General features: G+C 38.8%; 1 protein-coding gene across 7 annotated transcripts in view; it reads right to left on the bottom strand.

Moving 5' to 3' along the window:
• Positions 1–3,996: 3,996 nt before the first annotated feature.
• LOC135104896 (cohesin subunit SA-2-like) overlaps positions 3,997–25,631 on the bottom strand; it is a 56,731-nt gene continuing 35,096 nt past the window's right edge. For 2 of the 7 annotated variants that reach the window (XM_064012633.1, XM_064012632.1), the window contains exons 15-24: positions 24,058–24,246; positions 23,290–23,443; positions 22,349–22,482; positions 21,559–21,729; positions 19,292–19,500; positions 18,484–18,641; positions 18,040–18,085; positions 13,766–13,876; positions 8,194–8,366; positions 5,315–5,481 (exon numbers count right to left, since the gene is read on the bottom strand). In XM_064012633.1, coding sequence (XP_063868703.1) covers positions 5,336–5,481; positions 8,194–8,366; positions 13,766–13,876; positions 18,040–18,085; positions 18,484–18,641; positions 19,292–19,500; positions 21,559–21,729; positions 22,349–22,482; positions 23,290–23,443; positions 24,058–24,246 — 1,491 coding nt within the window. In that variant the 3' untranslated portion in view covers positions 5,315–5,335. Of the gene's footprint in view, positions 5,075–5,314; positions 5,482–8,193; positions 8,367–13,765; positions 13,877–15,916; positions 16,678–18,039; positions 18,086–18,483; positions 18,642–19,291; positions 19,501–21,558; positions 21,730–22,348; positions 22,483–23,289; positions 23,444–24,057; positions 24,247–25,631 lie in introns of those variants that run through there. The other 5 variants (XM_064012636.1, XM_064012635.1, XM_064012634.1 and 2 more) reach the window with 5 other exon arrangements.

The raw sequence follows: 25,631 nt of genomic DNA, 5'->3' as shown, positions 1-25,631 counted from the left end.
AAGATTCTTAAACATCTATCACTTCACAATCTTCTATCAGATCGCCAGTAGGGGTTCCATCAAGGTCGCTCTACTGGTGATCTGGCTTTCCTTACTGAGTCTTGGTCATCCTCTTTTAGAGATTTTGGTTAAACTCTTGCTGTTGCCTTAGACATAAAAAATCTATTGATAGAGTCTGGCACACAGCTTTGATTTTCAAACTACTTTCCTAGAGCTTCTATCCTTTGGTCTAACTTCATCTCAAGTTTCCTTTCTGACCATTCTATTGCTGCTGTGGTAGACAGTCACCGTTCTCCTAAATCTTTTAACAGTGGTGTTCCTCTTGGCTCTGTCCTGTCACCCATTCTCCTATTATTCACCAATGATCCAAACCAAACTTCTTGTCCTATCCACTCTTACGCTGATACCACCCTGCACTTTTTCACATCTTTTTGTAGACGTCCAACCCTTCAATAAATAAACCGTTCACACAGGGAAGCCTCAGAACGCCTGAGATGATCTCTCTAAAACTTCTGACTGGGGCAGAGCAAACTTAGTATTGTTCAATGCCTCAAAAAACTCAGTTCCTCCATCTATCAACTCAACACAACCTTCCAGACAATTATTCCCTCTTCAGTGACACTCAACTGTCCCTAGCTTCTACACTGAACATCCTCGGTCTGTTCTTTACTTATAATCTAAACTGGAAACTCCACATTTCATCTCTAGCTAAAACAGATTCTATAAAGTTAGGCATTCTGAGATGTCTCTGTCAGTTTTTCTCAGCCTTCCAGCTGCTAACTCTGTATGGGGGACTTATCCATCCATGTATGGAGTATGCTTCACATGTCTGGGGCAGTTCCACTCATACCACTCTTCTAGATAGGGCTGAATCAAAAACTTTTCGTCCCATCAACTCCTCTAATCTGACTATCTTCAGCCTCTTTCTCATCGCCACAATGTTGCATCTCGTGCTACCTTCTACTGTTATTTCCTTGGTAACTGCTTTTCTGATCTTGTTAACTGCATGCCTCTGCTCCTCCCATGGCCACACTGCACAAAACTTTCTTCTTTCTCTCATCCTTATTCTGTCCACCTCTCTAATACAAGAGTTAACCATTATTCTCAATCATTCATCCCTTTCTCTGGTAAACTGGAACTTCCTGCCTGCTTCTGTATTTCCATCTTCCTATGACTTGAATTCCTTCAAGAGGGAGGTTTCAAAACACTTACCCTTCAAATTTTGACTACCGCTTTGGACCCTATTCGGGGACTGGGATCTCAGTGGGCCTTTTTTTTTTTTTGCTGCCCTTGGCCAGTCTTCCTTCTACATAAAAGAAATAATAAATAAAAATAAAAAAATAAAAATTATTGAATGGTCAGATGTTGTTAGAGGGATTACTGTACTATGCTCCATTTCCCTCATGGTTTCTCCCCAATGTACATTTCATCCTTGAGCTTCATTTATGTTTTGATCTTGTATTTTTGCACAGTAATATTAACTCACAACGTAGTAATGAGATTATTAGTACTGTACTAATAGAGTATTTTGTTACTATGGCAGCTATTCTCAAGTGGCTGTTGTACATAATGTTACATAGGTATTAAAATTTTATTTCTTGTTTTCTTGTCAGTTGTCAGACAGTGCTGTGTGGCATATGATATTTAAAGAACATTTGAACTTTGAACTTTGAAGGAAGATTTTTTTTTGCCCCTAACTCTTATTTTTATAGCTTCAATGATTTATGTACTAAAATATCAGTAACATCATATCAACCTGTGATTTATGTTATTTTTAGCTAAATCTTGTAAAATAATAAGGAAGTTTGACATTTGCATCTTGACACAACAGCTGCTGTGAGATGCAAGTCATCAGGGATGTAAAGTGTGATATGCTGTAGTCTCCCTTGTACTCTATACTCAACTATTTTATTATTATTATTATTATTATTATTATTATTATTTATTATAAATTTTTGTTAGTGGGCTTTCATGACTTTTTTTAACATGATACATTTCTTAATTTAGACATCTGACAACTTTTTATTTGCACTCCCACTCAAGAAAAAAATAAAATAAAAATAATGAAGTAAACTGTCTGCATCCCTCTTAACAAAGATCTAGCCAAGACAACTATGGGAATAAAATCAGAAGCATGAGTTTCTAGTCCCCTTAAGGCTCCATGCCTCTTTAAGAAGCCTATGGATCATGGTGGCAGGGTTTTCAGCCTTGCTACAGTGAGTGGCCAGGCTCACTACAAAAGAAGAAGTAACAGATTAATACAAAATTTAGCAGAATTAGTAGTTTAATCTTATAAACAATACTGAAGCAGCAACTTTGGGCAGGGTATGGTGACCAGTGGCTTGTGGCCCACTGAGCTTTTTGATCAGTTGTTATAAATCACTACATTATTTTTTGCTTTGGAGTAGTGCATGTAGTTCAGTAATAAAAATACATAATCAGAATGACCAGTTAAAATTTTTAAATAATTGAGGCTTAATTATCTTGAGTATGTTAGTCCTTTATAACTCCTAAAGGAACTTGGAACTATTGCCTATGAAATTTAATAATCTCAGCCACAAAGGGAAAAATCAGACATGATCTAGACAGGTTCAGAATTTCGCAACTGGCATGAGTTTGTGCCTGCTTGCCGCATACTGGGAAACAAAGGACCTAATGAACACAATTTAGCTCTAGTATTGCATGAGAAAACAGATAAACACACTCCCAACATTCAACATTGGTCATTTGCCTCTTGTCTACGAAGAAGGAAAAAGTTTACACTGACTTAATAAGTGTGGCTTGTGAAATCCCACTAACAAAATATAAAATAAGTATGTATAAACTGATTTTTAAGTATTGCCTGTGTATCAGTACTGGGATGAAATTGACAAGACTACAGACTGCATATTATTTTCCCTTAACTATAAAATGCAGAGATTATATTTTCAGAATAACTTAAGTTACTGATATGTCATCCATTGTTCCTGTCACCACCAGTAAGGCACAGGCTGGAAGTCAGGGTGTTGACGGATACACTGTGCCTCCATCCCTGTTAAAGGCTCCTGTTCCTGATCCTAGCTGACAGGCCAAGGCCACAACGTATCCATTTCAAGCCCTCACTCCTGCACTATAGTCATTATATTTACCTAGCCTTCTAAAATTTGCATGTATAAATTTTAATTTGTATTTTTCTAGCAGCAGTTAAGTTGGCTGTTGCTATGATGTGTGGATGGCCAGGAACCCCCACTGGTGTAGAGCACCCTGGAGGAATGGGCAAGACCAGACAAGGCATCTTTTGTTTCTATTTATTGTATTTTGGGAGTTTCTGTTGTAGTCTGTTTACTATATTCTAACTGCACTGTGTACATCTTTTGTGAAGAGTGTCTACTTCTCTCGTGATGATAAAAATCATGTTCTGTTTTGGCCAGTAATATTAAAGAAGTTACTCAAACTCGTCAAAAAATATGCCTCTGTAATTAATTATGATCTGGGATGACCTCACACAAAATAAGCTACACAGGTACAACAAAACACTGCAGTACAACTTTCAACCAGCATTGGTTTATAGTTAAGTCTCTCTCTCTCTCTCTCTCTCTCTCTCTCTCTCTCTCTCTCTCTCTCTCTCTCTCTCTCTCTCTCTCTCTCTCTCTCTCTCTCTCTCTCTCTCTCTCTCTCTCTCTCTCTCTCTCTCTCTCTCTCTCTCTGCAATATATTATATTGAAAAAAGAACAGCTGGCCATGTGGGTATAGTTATGCATTGCCTGTAATTCTCTCTAAGATGTGTACTTCTTGTACTTATATTGCAAGTTACAAATGCCAGTAATGTAAAATTATAGTAGATGTAGACAACTAAGGAGAGAAACTATGAACCAGTATGATTTGAAGTTTGTAATGCAGTGTTTTGAGTTCCTTTGCTTAGCAAGATAAGACATGACTGATAGAGGCACAGCATGCCATCATCAGGTGAGTGGGGCTTGTTTTGGCTGGACTTGATGCTTGGATGACATAAATGCATTTTAGAGATCAAAATTTTTAATTGCATATAAATAAATATGAAGAGGAAACAGTCCTTGTTCAGTTCTTATCAGTGATCTTTTACAATGCACACAGAATATCTTGGCAATATTCTTGAACCCAGCTACAGCATGAGTAGAAAGGCAAAACTGGAATGGTTAAACTGTATAATATCTGAATTCAAATTTAATTCCATATCTTTGTGGACATGCATTTATGGTGCAGTCTGCCAAATGAGATCAGCAAACAATGTACCCCCACCCTACAAAGGACAAATTACAGGCTGAGAAGTTTGCTCACTTCAGGCACTGAAACAAGTGAGTTATAACTGAGGAAATGGGGGATGTTCCTTACCTGTGTCACATCTTGACTGTTGGAGGAGGTGGTAGTGTTATAACTGTTTCCCATTTTGTTAGTAATTTCCTCACCAGCCTCAATTGCTCTAATAATTTTTCTCACTGAATGCCCCAGCCTAGGGAGACCATATGAGGTGATGTTAGGTGACAAGAGTCTTGCCCATGATAAATCAAAATAAAAAAAGCCCATGATAAATCAAAACAAAAAAAGCACCAAAGATATGGTGCAAAGCAGACAGGTGGGAACAAAAACTAGATGTAGAGAAGATTCCCTCCCTCCCTCAGTGATTACTAAATTTAGACTGTTGGTGCCCATTTTGAGTAAACTGCACTGGTATATTCAGGGCCATGTCAAAGAGGGATACATTCGAACCACTCTTAGTTCGTAAGGCTCCTTCACTTAAACTTTAAATCTATTCATCAAAAATTCATATGTAAACTTCATTTAAAAATGTTTTGCCACATATCTTTTATAAAGCATCTAATTCCTTTACAGATATCATGCTCATCATCTGTTAAAGTCTACAAATTTATGTAAATGTCACTTAGTATGATCAATATGATATATAAAGAAAAATATTGATAACGTGTTCAACACTCAAAGCAAGTCATAAATGAATCCCATCTTGGTTCGGACAGCCTGAACCAGTCCACTGCCACTGTCTGGCAGACCAACACCCTTCACTCCTTGTCCTGCTTCATGGGAATTACAGGTTGGAGTCCTGAAAAAATTAGCAGTGTTGCTTAATTAAGACTATGTTCTTTCCAGGAATAAGAACAAGTTTTTAATTAACATCTGGGAACAGAAACCATGTCAATATTACTCACTTGAAGTAAACTTTGCTGATATATATATATATATATATATATATATATATATATATATATATATATATATATATATATATATATATATATATATATATATATATATATATATATATATATATATATATCCTCCATTTGGTAGCTACAGTCTGCACTCAAGCTGCTTTCCTTCCCTCACACACTGGACAGTTTCTCACTGTTTCCTGTTTAGTGTAGAAGCTGGCCTCTACACACTGAGTTTTACTTTTCCCAGTAACTCCCTTCATTTGTGTGCAATATGTGCTAAATTGGTTTCTTGATACTTGAACAGAAGAATGGCAGTAAATTACAAATGTGATAGAATAGTCTTGAAACTGACAAAATAGAGACAATAATGCAACAGACTGACAATACAGAGTTGAAAATATTTAGTGTTTTTATGATGCTTTTTTCAGGGAATTATTATACTGTAAGTAGAAATAATGATGTGATAATGTTTACACCTGAGAACACAATGGCTTTATTACATTTTTACAGTTAAGATAGAAAGGAAAGGTGGTGAGTGTCTTGTGTCCTCATAGTGCCAAGCTGCTGTTGTCCTGTATCCAAAGCTTGGGACAAAAAGTTGCTTCCAACCTAGTCTTTCCACCACACTAAAAACCTAATAATACCACAGTGCAGGTAACTTTCTCGATCACATGGCACTATTTCTATTTGCTCTATCATAACTCCATTACAAAAACAAAAATGGTAATAACTTTTTATCCATGACTTTAGCTTGCATTATCTTAATTTTTCTTTGCCAATTTTAACTATTTTAACAAATTCATAATTTACTGCAATTTTAACTATTTTAACAAATTCATAATTTACTATCATCTTTTTATCCTGCAATCAATTAACTCTTGCACAAAATAAAGGAGATAGAGGGAAGAGAAATAAAACTTGTAGTGTGTCAGCTTGTACATTAAGCAATTGACACTGAGCAAAGCAATATCCCATCAACAGGGTTGGCATTAAAAAAAACCCCACTCCCCAAAAAATAAAAGAAAAAGAAGCCAGCCTGTTTTTTATAACAATATAGAAGAGAACAAATGCAAAGTACTTAGCATAGATAGAGGAAACCAACACAGTAGGTACACAATAAACGACAAAACTCTGGTAGGTACAGGATACGAGAAAGATTTAGGAGTTATAGTTAGCTCTGAATTCCGTCTAGGAAAGCAATGCACAGACGCCAGAAACAGGGTAAATAGGGTTTTAGGATTCATTTTTAAGAGTGTTAAAAGTAGAAGGCCAAAGTAATATTAAAGTTATATTTGGTGCTGGTCAGACCTCATCTAGACTATGCTGTGCAGTTCTGGTCCCCACATTACAGGAAAGATATAGGTCTATTAGAATCAGTACAGAGGAGAATGACTAAAAGGATACAGGGGATGAGGAGTATTCCTTATGAGACGAGATTGAAACTGTTAAATTTACATTCTTTAGATAGACGTAGGTTAAGGGTTATAACAAGGGGGAAGTAAGCAAAATTTTTAGGAACAGCAACCAGGATAGAACAAGAAATAATGGGAAACCACTGAATTTTATCATTACAGAAGCATCAATTAGTAAGTAAAATCATGAAACAGTGTAAGAGAAGTACTATGTTGTTGACTATGTTGTCCATTTCACACCCAATGAGGCATCATTTTCTGCAAACAAAAAGTTGGATCAGTTTGACATTTGGTGCAGCCTGTTTGACACCATCCCAGTAATTTATGGCACTATGGTGCATTGCCAAGTACTACATTTTATTAAGGAGTTTACTCTTGGCTTTAAAGATGAAGCCAGCAAGAATCAAGTAGACATTCAGACACGAGAAGATTTTGCTTGATATAGTTGTGACAAGTATCACTCCACCACCTCCCCCTCCCTACTTGGCTTTCTCCTACCCTGTATCCCCTTTACACGTCACGACTACATCACATAAAACCTTCTCATGTCTGAATGTCTACTCAGCACTTGCCAGCTTCACCTTCAAAGCCAAGAATAAACTCCTTAATAAAATGTAGTACATGGCAATACACTTCAGTGACATAAATTAGGGGATGGTGAAAACAGGCTATGCCAAAATGTCCTAGTGATGCAACTTTGTTCAAAAGATATTTGTGCAAACCAATGCCTCACAAAGTTGGAAACAGATAGTAGTTTATGACTGGTAAGCTGCTGCCACTGCAATGGTGAATTTAACTATAAAGGCATTAATATTATTCTTTTGCACTTTTGACAAGGCTCAAGCAAAAATAGTTAATACACGTTTAAATAAACAATATTTATATGAACAAAACTTTAAATGCAATATATCCTTGATCTTATTTATATGTGCATAGACCAGAGAACTCAAACTACATCAGGAAGTAATGAATGCAAGACATTCACAACCAAATTCAATATCAACAAATCTATCCCGATGGCATAAAAGAATATCAAGGCAATTTACTAGTGTGAATTAAACTGAAAAAATTAAGATGGAATTATCACTTCTTATATACAGTATTGTTAGGCACTGGATTACAGTCATCATCACAAACCACCACAACTTTAACATTTAACAATCCACCCCAGCAAGACTACTGTCCATTCTGATGCTGTCCAGATTAACATCCCTTTACCTCTACCCCAAGTCTCCACATCCTAAATGTGGAGTAAAGCAACAGCTGAGAGGTCTATGCATGTAAGTGATAAATTTAGGATTCTGATTTTTGTTCAGTCACATAATGACCATGAACCCTATACCTTCAATTATGAGCTTATGAAAGACCAAGAGGGGCTGACACGAGTCTCAACCTCTATTATCACTTAAAATATTAATGGCCACATCACCATGGAGGGCATCAACCATCGAGACTACATGAAATATACACTGGCTTATGACCCAAACCTCTAGAAGCAAAATCTGTACACCCTACAAAGACTAAAAATATATAAACCAGTGAATGAAAACAACTGGATAAATAGTATGTACCGCCTTCACTGCTCATGTACATACCTCTGTGATTTATCACAGGTGTGGAGTGCATCATAGCCTGATCCTCAAGCTCTTGGGGAGTCTCTATGATTTGGGAAAGGTGGAGGGAGTCGTCCTCATCTGCACAGCTAAGATCTGTTTCAGAAGGGGTAACTGACTTCTCTGAGCACAGACTCAAGACCTCACCTCTGCAACTGAAACCGAAGACTGAATTTCTTGTTTAGGACAAATGTTTAATTAAAATAAACACACCAAATAAGCAAGTCATCAGGCTTGCACAGGTATGAAATAACTAATAATTCATCAACTGATTATGAAAAGATGTCAACTTCACTTAATAATGGTTTGCTTTTTTATCTTAATATATCTATCTTGCTATCTGTATATCAAGCTGGCAATCCCAAACAGGGTGGCTAAGACAAGCACACCACCTCTCCTCTACTAAACCTTATCTTTTCCTTGCTGAAACACAGGTGTCTAAGGCGGTGCGAGGGTGATTCTTCCCCAGGTGAAATGTCCCAGTTGATTCACCCCTGGGTTATTCATCCCTGGAGGATTGGTCCCCTAGGGTAATTCATCCCCTACGGTGATTTGTTCCCTTGGCTGTATTTTTGTCGCCTTAGTTGCAAAACTCCATTACTACTCAAAAGAGGACTACTAGAATATCTAAAACAACTTTAAATTATGAGCCACAGCACGAAGGAAGTGCATCTTTTCATTCGGATCATATTTTTCAATGAGACTTTAATGTTCTTAGTAGCAGTTGTTGGCTTACATACTGATCCAGACTGTTCAAATTTAATCCTTTTCCCATTTGCAAGAACTTCTTCCTTTTTCAGTCCTTTGATAAGACACCAAATGTTAGGGTGGGTTTGCATTACAAAACTTTGAAGGGCATTGTGGAAGCCCTCCAAGTTGTTGTTTGTGCGATGTTTATCTTGAAGGGCTCTGTCACGCACATTCTAATCAACAATTTTACACCTGGGAACCATTCTCCTGCAGTTCTGACCATGACCTCTCTCTGAACCAATGTAATTTACAGCAAAGTAATCAATAAGTTCCTGAGGCAAATCATCATCAACAAGCTCTTCAAAACCAGCCACTACATCCTGTATTGGCAAGAATGCTAAAGCAGGGAAACAACATATTTTCAAAGCATACTCATCCTCACAATGGTACCTTTGCCTTTCATTGCAGCCCACTACTTTTCTGTAAATGTTTTGGCTTAAGTGGAAAAGACAAAAAGTTACAGAAGCATAACCGAAAGAGGCAATAAAGGCGTTATAAGAAGCCATTTCAAAATCCATCATCACATCTTGAGGATTCAGTTCAGGTTGCAAATCCTTAAGAATGGAGAAAACCCGAGTGTATGTTTCTTCAGTCTTGCTAGGAAGCAGTGCAAAGACTCGAAAAACACTAAATGTTCCGTCTTGACCATGAATGGTAAAGAGCTGCGCAAAGATTTTGGGACAACATTTGAAAGTTCCATCAAAACCTCAACTCTTATAGCGGACAGGATCCCTCAACCCCCGAGCAGAGGCAAAGACAAGAATACGATTCTCATCCTCAATGCCAGAATCATGCTGCAAAAACATCTCTCCCGACTCTAACTTGGTGTACTCTTCAGGAAAAACATAGCCGGTACAAGTCTGGGGAATTGGAGGAGCTTGTTGAGCGTCCTATCGCCACTGCCGCACGTAGTGGCTCATAGTAGATGTGGATGGCACATGAGCCAGTGAATGTTCATCCAGTTTTGACAAAACATTAGCCACCAAAGCACGAGAAGATTCTTGAGGGGAAGTAGCAACAGTTTTCAGCTCGACCATGGCCTCCCTCGCCTTCACAGCCGCAGCAGTTGTGGAATGATTGTGCTCATTCACACTTTTCACGATAGTGAAGGTTTCATCCCCTACTGTTGTGTGAACACAAGCCTTGCATGCAGTAACCTCACATCGCCAGTATTGCTTGGTTCCATCGCCGTTTTTCTTCTGTGCAGCGTAGATGAAGTTAAGATCATCAACAAGCTTTTACCTGCCAAGGCTTGATAAGATTGTATGTGGCATGTTGCTCTGACTGTGGTGGCCCATGTACTGGAAAGTGAAAATAGAAAATCGAACCAATGAATGGTAGTCAAACTAACAACCTGATGTATCAAACCATGATTCGAACAACACACACACACACACACACACACACACACACACACACACACACACACACACACATTGATGGTCAGATCTTGTCGTAGTAATGGAGTTTCGTAACTAACGCGACGAAAATACAGGCAAGGGAACGAATCACCCTAGGGGACAAGTAACCCTAGTGTTCGAATCCTCCAGGGATGAATAACCCACGGATGAATCAACCAGGACATTTCACCCGGGGATGAATCACCCTAGAACCATCTAAGGCAACTGACAGTAGCCCCTTTCCTGTCTCCTAATTTCTCTATCCTCTCTATATCTAATTTTCAATCCAAAGCTGGATGTTGCATCTGTGTGTGCACTAACTTAACCTGTTTTTGTGCCCACACTCTCGAACCTTCCGAGTTTTCCACCACATAGCTATGACTAGTTACTCTCAAACTAAATTCAACTGTGCTGTATACCTCTCACCTAACTACTCTGACAATAAGAAATTCCCTGACTACTTAACTTCCAAAGTGGAACATATTCTGACTCTCTTTCCTTTTGCAGAGATCTCCATTCTTGGAGACTTCAATGTTCACCACCAGCTTTAGCTTTCCTCTCTCTTCACTGACCATCCTGGTGAACTAGCCTTTAACTTTGCTATCATCCTTGACCTAGAGCAATTGATGCAACATCCTACTCATATTTCTGTCTGTCTTGGAGATACGCCCAACATTCTTGACCTTTTTCTAACCTCTAATCCTTCTGGTTGTGCTGTTACCCTATCTTCCCAGTTAGGCTCCTCCAATCATAATCTAATATCTGTATCTTGTCCTATTGCTTCAATCCCTCCTCAGGACCCCCCTAGGTGGAGGTGCCTCTGGTGTTTTGCCTCTGCTAGTTTGGGGGACCTAAGGAGGTACTTTGCTGATTTTCCTTGGAATGACTACTGCTTCCATGTCAAAGACCCATCTCTGTGTGCCAAGATAACAGAGATGATAGTGTCTGGCATGGAGGCATACATTTTTCACTTTTCCTCAAGCTAAACCTTCCAAACCTTGGTTTAACACAGCCTGTTCTCATGCTATACATGATAAGAGAGGTGGCCCACAAAAGGTACTAGTCTTCCATCACCAGAATCTCACGAGCTTTTTTACTTCTGCTCGGAACCAAGTCTGCCAAGTCTGTTCAACTAGCCAAAAACTCCTTCATTGATAGAAGTATCAAAAGCTCAAGAACTCCCCTCATGACTTATGGCACCTAGCCAAAAACTTCAATAACTTTGCTTCTTCTTTCCCTCCTTTATTTCAGTTAGATGGCACCACTACTATCACATCCATCTCTAAAGCTGAACTCTTCACTCAAACCTCTGCTGAAAACTTTACCAAGGATAATTCAGGGCTTGTTCCTTCCTCTCCACCTTCTGACTACTTCATGCTACATGTTAAAATTCTTCGCAATAATGTTTTCCATGCCCCTGCTGGCCTAAATCCTAGGAAGGTTTATGGATCTGATGGGGCCCCTCCTATTGTTCTCTGAAACTGTGCCTCCATGCTTGCACCATGCCTAGTCAAACTCTTTCAACTGTCTGTCAACATCTACCTTTCGTTCTTGCTGGAGGTTTGCTTACATTCTGCCTGTTCCTAAAAAGAATGACCATTCTAATCCCTCAAACTACCACCCTAATGCTTTAATTTCCTGCCTATCTAAAATTTTTTAATCTATCAATAGGAAGATTCTTAAACATCTATTCACTTCACAACCTCTATCTGATCACCAGTATGGGTTCCATCAAGGCCACTCTACTAATGATCTTCTGGCTTTCCTTACTGAGTCTTGGTCATTCTCTTTTAGAGATTTTGATGAAACTTTTGCTGTTGCCTTGGACATATCAAAAGCTTTTGATAGAGTCTGGCACAAAGCTATAATTTCCAAACTATCCTCACACAACTTCTATCCTCCTCTCTGTAACTTCATCTCAAGTTTCCTTTCTGACCATTCTATTGCTGTTGTGGTAGATGGTCACTGTTCTTCTAAATCTATTAACAGTGGTGTTCCTCACAGTTTTGTCCTGTCACCCACTCTCTTCCTATTATTCATAAATGATCTTCTAAACCAAACTTCTTGTCCTATTCACTCTTATGCTGATGATACCATCCTGCACTTTTCCATGTCTCTGTGGATGTCCAACCCTTCAGGAAGTAAACAGTTCACTGCGGGAAGCCACAAAATGCCTGACGTGATCTCTCTAAAATTTCTGATTTTCAATGTTTCAAAAACTCAATTCCTCCATCTATCAACTTGACAGAACCTTCCAGATAACTATCCCCTCTTCTTCAATGACACTCAACTCTCCTCTTCTACACTGGACATCCTTGGTCCCTACTTTACTTATAATCTAAACTGGAAACTTCACATCTCATTTCTAGCTAAAACAGCTTCTATGACGTTAGGCATTCTGAGACGTCTCCGCCAGTTTTTCTCATCCTTCCAGCTGTTAACTCTGTACAGGGGCCTTATCCATCCATGTATGGAGTATGTTTCACATGTCTGGGGGGGGGGGGTTCCACTTATACTGCTCTTCTAGACAGGGTGGAATCAAAACCTTTTCATCTCAATTCCTCTCTTCAAACTGACTGTCTTCAGTCTCTTTCTCATTGCCACAATGTTACATCTCTTGCTATCTTCTACTGCTATTTTCATGCTAACTGCTCATCTGATCTTACTAAGTGCATGCCTCCCCTCCTCCCACACCCTTGCTGCACAAGACTGTCTTCTTTCTCATCCCTATTCTGTCCACCTGTGTAATGCAAGAGTTAACCAGCATTCTCAATCATTCATCCCTTTCTCTGGTGAACTCTGGAACCCCCTGCCTGCTTCTGTATTTCCACCTTCCTATGACTTGAATTCTTTCAAGTCATAGGACTTTCTTTCAAGACACATCCTTCAATCTTTGATTATTGCTTTGGACCCTATTGGGCGACCAGCATCTCAGTGGGCTTTTTTTTTTTTTTTATAAATAGGGAAAAAAAAAGTCATTCACTCTCTCTTGTTGACCCCCTATGGAAAGGGTAAGTCTCATGCTGAGGCACAACACAACAGGCCACATACCTCCATGGTAAGGCCTGACAGTATACATTGGTTTACCCCTGTCTCTTCATGTACATATGAAATTTTAAAAATTCCTACCAGTAACAATATGAAATTTTAAAAATTCCTACCAGTAAGTCATAAACTTATATGCTTGTAACAATGCTTCAGAATGGTCATGAGCTATCCTTGTAACTTCATCCCTAACCTACATCTCACATAATACATAAAAAAAGGACACAACTTTTTTTATCATCTGGAACTGTTCTGTAACATAGTAGAGTTTAGCTGCCTACTCAGAAAATCTTACCCATTGGTCATTTTCTGGGAATCTGCCATCCCATTCTCTCTCTCTCTCTTTCTCTCTCTCTCACCTTAACCTCAGCTGCCCCCTAGTAGGGTAGGGCTGATGCTTCCGTTGTTGTCTTGTATTCTGCTTCATCTTTCGTCCTCTTCTTCTGTCCCAACCACCATCATGGTACCTACTGTGAACGCACTAACTTGTAAAATCATCAAAGTGATGCACCAGATCAGCCATCATACTGGTGGAACTGTGACCATCCCTTGGCAGACAAAAGATCAAGTAAACATCTACAACACCATCACTCAAAAAAATATCAAGATTTATAAAGTTGCTACAACTGGAAATTTTGTTGCTCCCTGAACTGCACTCGTGACAGTCACTAACAAATGGAACGCAACACAAAGGATCACACTCCACGTAACATGCCTATGCCAACAAACCAGTCTTGACATTCATTGGTAACAGGCCTTGATCTATTTCAATTTCCTTAAAACTCAATTTGACAAATTTTAATGCCTTATAATTCAGTGTGTTGGTTAGTGTCCAAACCCCATCACTACAGAGCCAATTTGACAGGAAGGACAAGTCTGTGAGGTTTCATGTTAACACTGTACTAATACTGCTAATTCTATAACTCTCACCAAGATTGTAACACTGAGAGCCATGTTCTGCATGCTGTCATTTCAACACCCAATACAAACTATGCTGCCAAAATAACATAAATGTCTTAGATCATGATACCCTCACCACATGCACAGACAGACCTGGTCAAAGAGGTTTAACCACTTCATGCAATAAGCCATCAGAAAGACCTCCAGTAACCATATTTTGATTATATAATATCAGCACCAAGGTTATGACCTTGGCATTGTTCAGATGCCCAAAATTAATCAGATCCAATCTATGCAAATGCTGAAGAGCAATAGATCAGGAACATTCCTGCCTCACCTCTGAAATTAACAGAAAAGAAGCTCAGCACATCTACCCCATACTAAGACAGTCTACTGTCTTTGCAAGGATCTTACAGAATTTCATTAAATTTCAAAATGCTTGGATGTATGAAATCAAATGAGATCAGAGTGACATAAGCAGATCACCTACTGAAACTCGCGTCTGTACTAATGCAACCTACTGCAAATTCACTGAAGGCATTTCATTTTCATGCAAAATGATACTGGAGGAACATCTGAGGATGCCTACAGCTTACAAAACACTAGAAAAGTATTTAATTTAGTACCTCAAGAAACTTTTTAGAACTTCAAAGATTTTGTATGACTAAAAGAATTATCAAAAGGCTCTTCAGTACTTCAGAAATGATAATTTGAAACATATGGAAAGTGTTAAGCTTCCATTCTCTTCATTCATAAAGCAAAGCTGTATTGTATCTTTACCACCATCACGTTTAAACACCAATTTGAACCGGAATATCACATTATTGGGTCTTTACAGTTTCATGACTAATTACTACTGTCTATCCCAAGATCACAAGTAAAATGTGGTCTGAAGTAATGGTGATTTCATGCAATACTTGTAGTACAAAATTTTTCCATTCAAACTTTTGGTTTACCATGCCTTTTGATAGCATGGAGAAACATTACTATTTTTTACAATTTCCATTTCTTACTTAACAAAATTTTTCCATTCAAACTTTTGATTTACCATGCCTTTTGATAGCATGGAGAAACATTACTATTTTTTTACAATTTCCATTTCTTACTTAACATTTTTTCTGACAGCAAGACTAGATTCTACAAAGCCACAATGACTTGGGGAAAATGTTGAATTTGGTAACCTGGGCCTTCACAGAATCATGGAGTACTATCAGGAAGACAGCACCATTATGGGATTATCTCAAGGATGAACAGACTTCTTATTTGTAACCTGTAATTGCCAGCTTTAGTTGAATTATCAAGGAAATACTTGCAAGGCTCATGACATTACTATGTTAAATCATTCTGGCAAAGAAATGCCTGCAAGATAATATCAATATGGAGGCCCACTCAAAAACAAAACTAGGAATGAAGTCAGCAGATAAGTACACCAACACAAAGCCTTCATCTGTTCACTGCAAATGACGACAGAATGCCACACCAACAAGCTGAAGTAAGATGACAGCAATAATAACAATCTTGTAAATGGAAACACTTACCTCTTAATCCATGTACCTTTAAGTTGATGAGCAGGTGATATATATTTGGGGATAAAGGCATTTATATATATGTATAAAAAAAAAATATTTATTATTACTCTTTACAACGACTGTATTCTAGATAAATATTTCCCCCATTCTTTGATGAGTTCCCATTCTGAATATAGAAAATGACAGTCTGGGGAGACTTATTTACAGCATTATCAAATAAAACTTGTACATAAAATAAAACTTCATATCATTCGTGCCAATGTTTGCAATAAAATTATGAAAATTATGCTACTGCTTCAAACCTACTGTTATTAAATACACAACTCTACTCCCTGGCTAGTATACGGCTACAAGACGCCACAACTACAACCAGGCTACCAGAGCAGGAAGGGTCAATCTCGCAAAGGAGAGTAAAAGTCAAAACTTCAAATAGTAGAAGACTTGGGATAAGAAGTTTCAGGAGTGTGATGGGCATGAGAAAGAGATGAAGGATGAGACAGAGTAAGGAAGGAAGGGGTCTTCTTTATCATGTAACAGGTGCCCGGCCCAGCACCTGAATGTCCCCTCGCTGCCAATCACCCTCTAGAATGAGGTGGCGCACAAAGTCCTCATCATCATACTGGACGTCGTAACATGTGCCGTTGATGAATTCGCCATCGTCAGACTCCTCAGGAATAGTGCCAGGTGCCGAGATGCCCAGCACAGCACCAGTGCAGTAGACATGGTCCCCATCAATGTACCACTTGTGGCGGATCAACCGGCCAATGACGTCAGCGTGCACCTGTTCCAGCCGCCGCCGTCGCTTGGGCCGACCAGTCTCTCGAGGCTCCTCCACAGGCATCCTTCAGGGGGGAATGTTGAGTGTCTAGCCCACCTCCTCTGCCTACCTCACTAAGTCTAAAGCTGTACATTGCTGGACTTAACTACTCGCGTCCCTGATGGAGGACAGTGGGATCTGTGGTGTGAGTGGTAGCTCATCCCATCACATGGGATGGAGCTCATTCTATGCAGGCATGAGCCAAGTAATTCACATATACATATTTCATTCTTCATCACACAGAACAAATGTCTGGGAAGCCTGTTCTTCTGTCTATTGTAACCTATGAAGCAATTCCTGCTCCACAATAAAATTCTATTTTCTTATACTTGGAATGTTTCATTGTCTCACTTAAAGTCAGCAGCTCTAAATGAACTCTCTAGAGTGAGACTTGTTCCAGAGTTAAGCTAAGAAAACTTCCTTATGCTACAAAACTCTCATATTATTTTATGAAGACTGGCTGATCCTGGTTAGGCAGCACACTCCTGATTTTGCATGAAGTGAGAGACTCACTGCTTAAACAAACATAAGAGTTCCTCATGCAGTCCAAGACTTTCTCCTCTCCATTCCTTTGTGTTTGCCTATGTGATCCCTGCCTAACTCCACCACACACTACACTGTTAGTTGCTACACTACACATAGATCAACCACTACTCCACAGCACAGCCTCAACTCAGGCCCAATTCATCCACCTGGACTATTCATCACTAATATATTTAATTCTAGTAATTGTTGTTCATTTGCCACCCGATGCATCCAGTCATATATGATGCCTCAACATAGAATGAGTTAGGCAGAGATGTGCCTGAAACCCAGTGACAGGACTAAATTCCTGCGAGATCAAAACAGCCATCCATAACTTATGAAAATAACTGAAAGGTTGGCACATGGTAGTCTTATTTGAATTTTAAATTACAGCCTTGTCTTGAACTATTCTTAACTTTCAAAAGAACCTCCTCCTCCCAGAATGTTGCAAAAACTAAAACACTAAATTTTAATAATTTCTTGACTTTTTATCTGGTTCATTTATCAAATATTATCAAACAGTGGCACAGCAGATGTAGCATGAATCACATGCAACAGTATCATTCAAGATATTTCTTAGCTGATGTTGCAAATACCAAAATGTTCTTCTCTCATAAAACTTACAACTTATGCAAAAAAAGCTTAGAGATCAGTTTTTAGATTTCAGTGTCCACAATGCAGGGTTATAAGGCACTAGTGAATAGCGGGCATAATTACATTTTTTTTTACTTATGTCTGGTGGAAAAATTTTAATCCAATGAAAGGTTCTACCTGGTGAGCTGTTCTGTGTTCAGTCCAATCTACCTACAAGAATATAAACCACAAGTACACATATATTAACAGATACAAGACAGATACTCACTGGAATGGCACGTCGTCATCATCATCATCATCATCATCATCATCCACTGCGGCAAGAGAAAAGCAAAGAGGAATTATTTAATGTGTATGTGTAGGTAAGAATATCTCTTCCCCTTCTTCCAGCACACCCCAGAAGTCTTTCTCTTTTCTTCCTATCATGCTTCTTTTCTTTCCTTGGTATATGCTGGCATTCCCTTGCAATACACTTGTTAACTTTATTTGCCATTCAATCCCCACATGAGCTTAGAACTACTGACAGGATAACAATTAATTTAAGCTTGTATGCCGAGAACTTGCCTAAAGAATGACAAGACACACTCATTCCATAAAATTTACATTGAGATAAATCATTCATGATTCATGACCTGTGCTACAGTAAATTCCATTCACTACATTAGTAAACTACCTCACAGGACACAAAATAATATCAGCGCCATCTCCTCACCATGCTTGCGTTTTCTGGTGTAGGCTCGCTTGGAGGTCTGGGGTGGCTGGTCTCCCTCGCCGTGTACCAGAGAGTTGCGGTACATGAGGAGTGGCTGCCAGTCCTCACCACGGGAGCTCGGCATCCCAGCAGCAATGCGACGGTCCAGATAAGCCAGGCTGGGGGCAGAAGAGGATGAACTCATCAGAAGAATTCTCATCCTAGTTTACAAACATAGAATTCACATTTATGAATCATCTAAAAAAATCTACTAAAAATTTATACAAATTCTTAAAATTTAAATACTTGAAATTCTATGGATGATCTGAATTTACAATTTATTTTCATTTATAAATGTATTTTAAGGAATGTAACTCACTCATAAATCATTATTATTACTACTGTCATTATTATTATTATTATTCTCCTATTACCACCACCACCACCACCACCCACTACTAACACTGCTAATACCATTGTTCCACTACTACTTCCTTACTATTACTGCTTAAAGATTTTCTTTTCTCAATGTGCCTTTTTTCAAACCTTTAGGTAAAACACAACTTACCATACTGGCTCTCTATCTACTTTATCTTTTGTCACTAATTTTACCACATCTTCATAATCTATTCTTTCCCTCCTTCACCACCTTATGAATATCACCAATAGACCATAAATGAAACTGACCAAAAATTAGTACTCCCACATATGCATCAACTTTAATTCTCCCATTCTTTGCTCTACTCATATTGCTTGGTTATTTGCTTTATACCAATCTCGACTCTTCTTTCATTACAGTTCTTGCTCCCTTCTCCTCTAAACAACTTACACAACTCTCTTGTCTTGTTTAAGCAGTTTATTGGTGAACTCAGTCAATATCTCCAGGAATGCCAGGTTGGGTGGTGGTTCAGTGGGATCTCCCTGGTTCTCCGGTGGGTTCACAGCAAAGAGGATGCCCTCCCGGTGCAGGGCAGTGATGGCCTCCCTGTTCTTGACAGCATCAAGCCCAAAGGACAAAGCAAACCTCTTTGCTAATTCCTGCAAGAGTAAAAACAAAAGTGAGATGTTAATCTAAACAATAAAAAATTAAATACATAATAAAAAAATTAAAATTACATATTTCAGATAAAACTGTAAAATGCTATACAACAGAAGGGTAATACTGGTAAATATATGCCACTATCCAAACTTTTCCTACGTAGGATGTCACCATCCACTAAGTTGATATTCAACAAAACTTTAAAAACATCTCTTCAATAATGATGAAATGGTCATTTTCTGATGTTTCCCTAAAATCTGATTTTCAATCAAAATCACAAGATGAAAAGAGTCTGCTACACAGGAGATTGTTGTGGAAGTTGGAGCATGATGGTGGTCTGATGGGAAGGATGGAGAATTTCGTAACTGATAGAGAGATGAGAACAGTGGTAAAAGATCATGAGTCATTATGGTGGAAAGTCAAAAGCAGAGTACCCAAGGCTCTATATAAATTATATGAAAGTGTGAATAGCTACAGGAGCCTTTTTTTGCAGATGATACCTATTTGCTGAAAAAAGCTGAGAGTGAGGAAAATTGTGGAGGGTTGCAAGAGGATCTGAACAAGATATCAGAGTGGAGCCATAGATGGGTAATGGAATTTAATCTTAAAAAAATGTAAAATAATGGAGTTTGAAAAGAATGTGAGGAGAGCAAAATGAAATTATGTGTTGAATGGTGATAGGCCGAGTAGAACAGAAGAGGAAAAGGATCTGGGTATTACAGTGAATGGAAATTTGACCCAGGAGTGACACATTAAAATTACAAGAGAAACTTATGATTTGCTAAGAAGAATAAGGCTGCCTTTTGCATATATGGATGAAGAGATGGTCAGGAAGATGATTAAATCATTGATTAGACATAAGACTGGAATATGTAGCTGTAGTGTGGCTGCCCTACAAGAAAAAGGATGTAAGGAAGTTGTAAGGAAGTTTAAGAGAGTTCAGAAACCAGCAACGAAGATGATACCAAGTATCAGGGACTTGTCATATGAAGAGAGATTGGCAAGGTTACACATACCAACATTGGAGAAAAGGAAGGAAAGGGAAAACCTGATTGCAAAATATAAAACGTTTGAGAAAGTGGAGGTGGACTGGAGTGACTTCACAGTTTGGGATACAAGAGATACTAGAGGACAAGGAAAGAGGCTGAAGAAGAGTGGTTGTAAAAGAAACATAAAAAAAGGATAGTTTCCAAGATAGAAGTGCAGTGTTCCTCCATCTATTTATGATTCAGTATTCACAGGTTTCCATATTTGTGGACTTAAAAAAAAAAACTTTTTTGAGAAGACAGAACTCCAAAGTAATATAATTTGGCACTCCCAAGGCCCATACCTAACCTCATCCTCAAATCACAAAATGATAAGCAAGGTAATATTAAAGACAAGCTCCACTGAACTCATTGTGGCAGACTCAGCAGAGGAATACACAGAGACAGCAAACTACTGGAGTGATCAGCTGACCTTCCTCTTGCTGTGACCACAACTTGCCCACCTCGAGATAAAATATCTGACATACTGGTGATTGAGATTCCGCAGAATATTCCACCAAATTTCCTGTGAAATGTTGTTCACTTTGATTCTCGGTAAAAAAATTCTAGAGAAACTGTCTTGTGTGACTGTGCCTTTATTCTTTCTCAAGGTCAGAAATTTGTGGTCACAAGAAGAGGAAGAAGATCAGCTGATTGCTGCAGTAATTTGCCACCTGTGTTTGTTCCTCTGCAGAGTCTGCAATAACAAGTTCAATGCAGCTTGCCTTTGCCTTGCCCTTAATAAATGAAACATATTTTGTGGTTTAAACTATAAATATAGGTACTTCTGAGCCTTGTAGGGGTTGCATCCAGGATTCGCAGATTTTCGCTACTCACAGGAGGCTTTGAAATGTAACTCCCGTGAATACCAGGGAAATACTGTAATGATGTACAGAACAGTATGGATAAGGAGATAGTAAATGCAAGAAATATACATGGATTCAAGGCTGAGTTGAATATCAAAAGGTATGGAGATGGGACAGCACAAGCATACCCTTTCCCATAAAGCACAACTATGTAAATAAATACAACCTTCAAGCTGATGAAGTCTGCACTCTGCCTGTTGATGCGGCCATTGTCCTTATGCAGCTCCCGGAAGATCATGGTGAGGGCCATGGCCATGGTGCGGGCTGAGTTCACCTTGTTAATCTCACGTGCCTTGCCCAGAGTGGCCTTGATGATGTCCCCATAATCATCATAGTACTGAGGAAGCAAAGGCAGACCATGAGTTACCACTGCACTTAATCCATTAAATACACATATTCTTCGCCACTTATAGGCAATTTCCAATCTAAATGAGTCTCTAGCATCTAAAGAAAGACAACTACAACTCTCTACCTAATAACAACTCTGGTCCTCCTGGTCCCTCCTCCTAAGTAAGCCTCAAGCAACTTCCTCTTAAGAATAAAAATATCCCCCCTCTCTCCATGAAAACTTGAACCCTCTCCCTCCATGAACAAGCCAGCCCCTTTCTCCCATGAACAATTAAGTCCCTTCCCCCCTTCATACATGAAAGCCTTTCCTTCCCATGAGAACTAAGGCCTCCCACTCTCTATGAATAATAATCCAGCCCCAATCTTCCATGAGACACTAAGCCCCTTCTTCCAATGAAAACCGAATTCCTCTTCCTTCATGAACAACTAAAATCCTTCCTTCTCCCATAAGCATCTAGGCCTCCTCCCTTCATGAACAATCCAACCCCCATCCTTCCATAAGCAACCTTCTCCCCATGAAAATCTAATCTCTTTTCCTCTATAAACAATTAAGACCCCTTCTCCCATCAGCACCTGGTCTCTCCTCCCTCCCCCTTAGCAGCACTCACCCTAACATAGTGCTTGAACACATCAGCAGCAACCATGGTGGGCAAGACGTTGTACACAATCAGCTTACAGAACGTGGCCAGGAAATTTCTCCGTTTGTGCAGCTCCTCAATCTTGACATGCTCATCTTGCTCCTCTACTCAGGGCAAAGGGGACAAAAAGACTAAAGATTGCTGGTCACCACATCACACCAGTTGTTTGTTTAGAAATGACTCAAGGATTGAATTTAAGCCTTTCACTGACATGAAACAATTAGCAGCACTAAAACCGATATGTGAAGTCTTTATAAGTATCTACAAGAACATTAGCAGTGAAAATGAATACATTTTGCAATTTCTTTCCAGTGGATGTGGTTGTAGAACAAGTAAAGATTTTTTAAAGTGACAAACAATTAGGGAAAGGAGTACCAACAGGCAATCAAATGGTTAAAGTGCCACAGTAAGGCCATGCCATATGGCATCCTACATGAGAAATATATAACAATACCCTTTTTTTAATATACCTTACAAGATGATAAAGTAAAAATAAAATGGCATTAAAGAAAAAGAGTAAATGGAAAAAAGTACCTCAGGCTACATAAGCATATACAAACAAAATATAAAACAATACTCTTCCTTTAATAGAATCATTGCAAGATGAAACAGTAAAAATAAAATATCATCAAAGAAAAAGAAAAGCAAAATAGAACAAAGTACCTCAGGCTACATAAACATACATAACCAAAACACACACACACACACACACACACACACACACACACACACACACAAAATAAAATCATAACTCCCACTGCCATTAACAGATCAACAAAAAATACCTCAGGCAACATCCACATATACATACTAGATACACACACAAATGAAACAGATGCATACCTCCAGCATAACTCCCACTCCCATTACCAGACTAACGTAACACTCGTCTGTCTCTGTCCTGTCCTCACCTCCTTCATCATCAATGAACACATAGGTCTGAATGAAGTTGTTGAGTAGGTGTTGCAGGCCACGGTCTGGCTCATACTTCAGACTTGCCACTGCTGGGTTGGAGGAGAGTTGGCGGCTGAAGATGATAAGCAAGTCGCACATTGTGACGTATGCCTGCAAAGATAGCAATGACATGATGGTCAGGTCTGAGTGTTAAAGAGACATGGTAGAGAAAAGAGGTAAGAGGAAAAGGTGAGGCAGAGAGGTTGGTCATGGGGCAGAGAAAGCAATGGAAGGCTGAGTAGTAGTAAAAGTAGTAGCAGTAGTAGTAGTAGTAGTAGTAGTAGTAGTAGTAGTAGTAGTAGTAGTAGTAGTAGTAGTAGTAGTAGTAGTAGTAGTAGTAGTAGTAGTAGTAGTAGTAGTAGTCTTGTAAGCAATGCACAGACCACCAAAGAAGTCACAAGGACTGTCAACTTCAAGGGGGTCAGATAACCTGGCATAAGAAAGAAAATACAGAACACAAATAAACAAACAAATTAAATTAAATGAGGAAAAAATGTATTCAAACCTAGCTATACCTTAAATACAAGAAAACAGGTAAGAATCAACCAGCTAAAAAGTTTCATGAGTTAAGGCAGGAAGATAAACAACAACCACCACCACCATGATTTTTATATTGATCTGAAAGTCCCCATCAATTGCACAATTATTGAAATCAATCTATGTTTTTTTTCTTCCTATACCACCTGTGACTCCCATGAGCAAAACGACATATGCTAATTCCTTGCCTCTTCCCTGAAAACTGGGATGTTGGAGTTGGCCAAAAGGTGTTTGCAAGCCTCAAAGAAGAGCTGGAGGCGAGTGCGCAGAGCCTCCACTGCATCCTGGGTCATGGCTCGCTTCTTGTCCATGTCTTCTATCTGGTGCAGCTCCCACATCAGTCCATAGAAGCAGGATGATATGCAGTACTTGGTGGCCTGAGGAAGAGATGGTGACATTTCTCCTAATGCTGTTCTGTAATGATCAATTAATACTCACAAATACTGGACTTTGTAGTACTACAGTAAACCCTGACTGACAATGAAGACGAAGATCTGATAAAAGCAACAATGTGAATAATTCCAATCCATAAAGTAAACTAAGAGTAATATATATAAAAAGGGTTGATATCATTATGGCTATTAATAAAATTCCTTATTTACCACAATTTCTTTCTCATGAAAACAATTAAAACACAATATTCAAGCAAAAATATAATTATTATGTTAAGCCACACACCTACATATATATGACAATGATTTAATTTTCACTCCCAAACCTCTCCCTTAACCCATTCTTGACCTGGCCTGACCCATGACTCACTACTCAGTAACTTCCTTTCCTGTCCTGACAACCCACAGGTATGAATATACAGTAGAGTAACCAGGTTTCATAAAAAAATATGGCATATGGTAGATAATGTATGGCAGATGGCAGACAAACACCAAATTATGACAAATACCATAATTATGGCAGACAGCACAACCTTTGTGGATGTGGTATATACTCACCACCACCACCACCACCACCACCACCCACTCTTCCTCCCTCCCTCCCTTCCTTACCACTGCCATCACTGGCTGGACATTCCGCCTCATTTAACTGACACTTGTCCAATAAATCAGATGGATGGTCCATAGGCCATTCATGTCCAATAAATGCAAAATCCAATATAACAGGGTCTGATATAATGAGAGTTTACTGTATATAAATGCTCCAAACTAATCAACTGACACCAAATGCTATTTATGATCCTCCATGTAAACCTATCTTTTCAGTTTAAGGGAGAATATCAGCCTTTTTTAGTCATTTTTGCTAAAACTCATTCAATCATTCCATCTTTTCTGGTTAAATTTGTGGTAACAGTCATGCTTGTTGTGTTAATATAATTACTCAAGTGACCAACTCTTGCAAATTACCCACTATTGGTTAAAAATAATTTCTGCAAGATTTCTCTTCTACATGCCACTTATGGAAATTTCCACTCGTTTCATGCACAATATCAATGTGTTATTGGTTTGTGCTGTGACTTGTATATAAACTGTAAAGTCATACTAAGGGGTAATTAAGGTTAAGCTGGTACAAACTAATTATTAGTTATCAAAATAAATAAAATGGGAAGTAGACATGAATGGAATGCATACAGCTTTTGTTATTTGAAATGGCAAGCTGTGGAGCAAAGCTCACACTCTGGTCTGAGTAGCCTGCCAGTAGTCATCACCAAGCCGCTACTAGACCGACAGTCCTATTAAGTTGCATTCTCGCCATGCACTTTTGCCTATAGTTAAATTCACTAAGTTGAGAAGAACTTAAAATCTCAGAC

This window comes from Scylla paramamosain, chromosome 11 (assembly GCF_035594125.1).
Source record: "Scylla paramamosain isolate STU-SP2022 chromosome 11, ASM3559412v1, whole genome shotgun sequence".
NCBI classification, from domain to species: Eukaryota; Metazoa; Arthropoda; class Malacostraca; order Decapoda; family Portunidae; genus Scylla; species Scylla paramamosain.
This window is presented reverse-complemented; position numbering and strand designations above follow the sequence as displayed.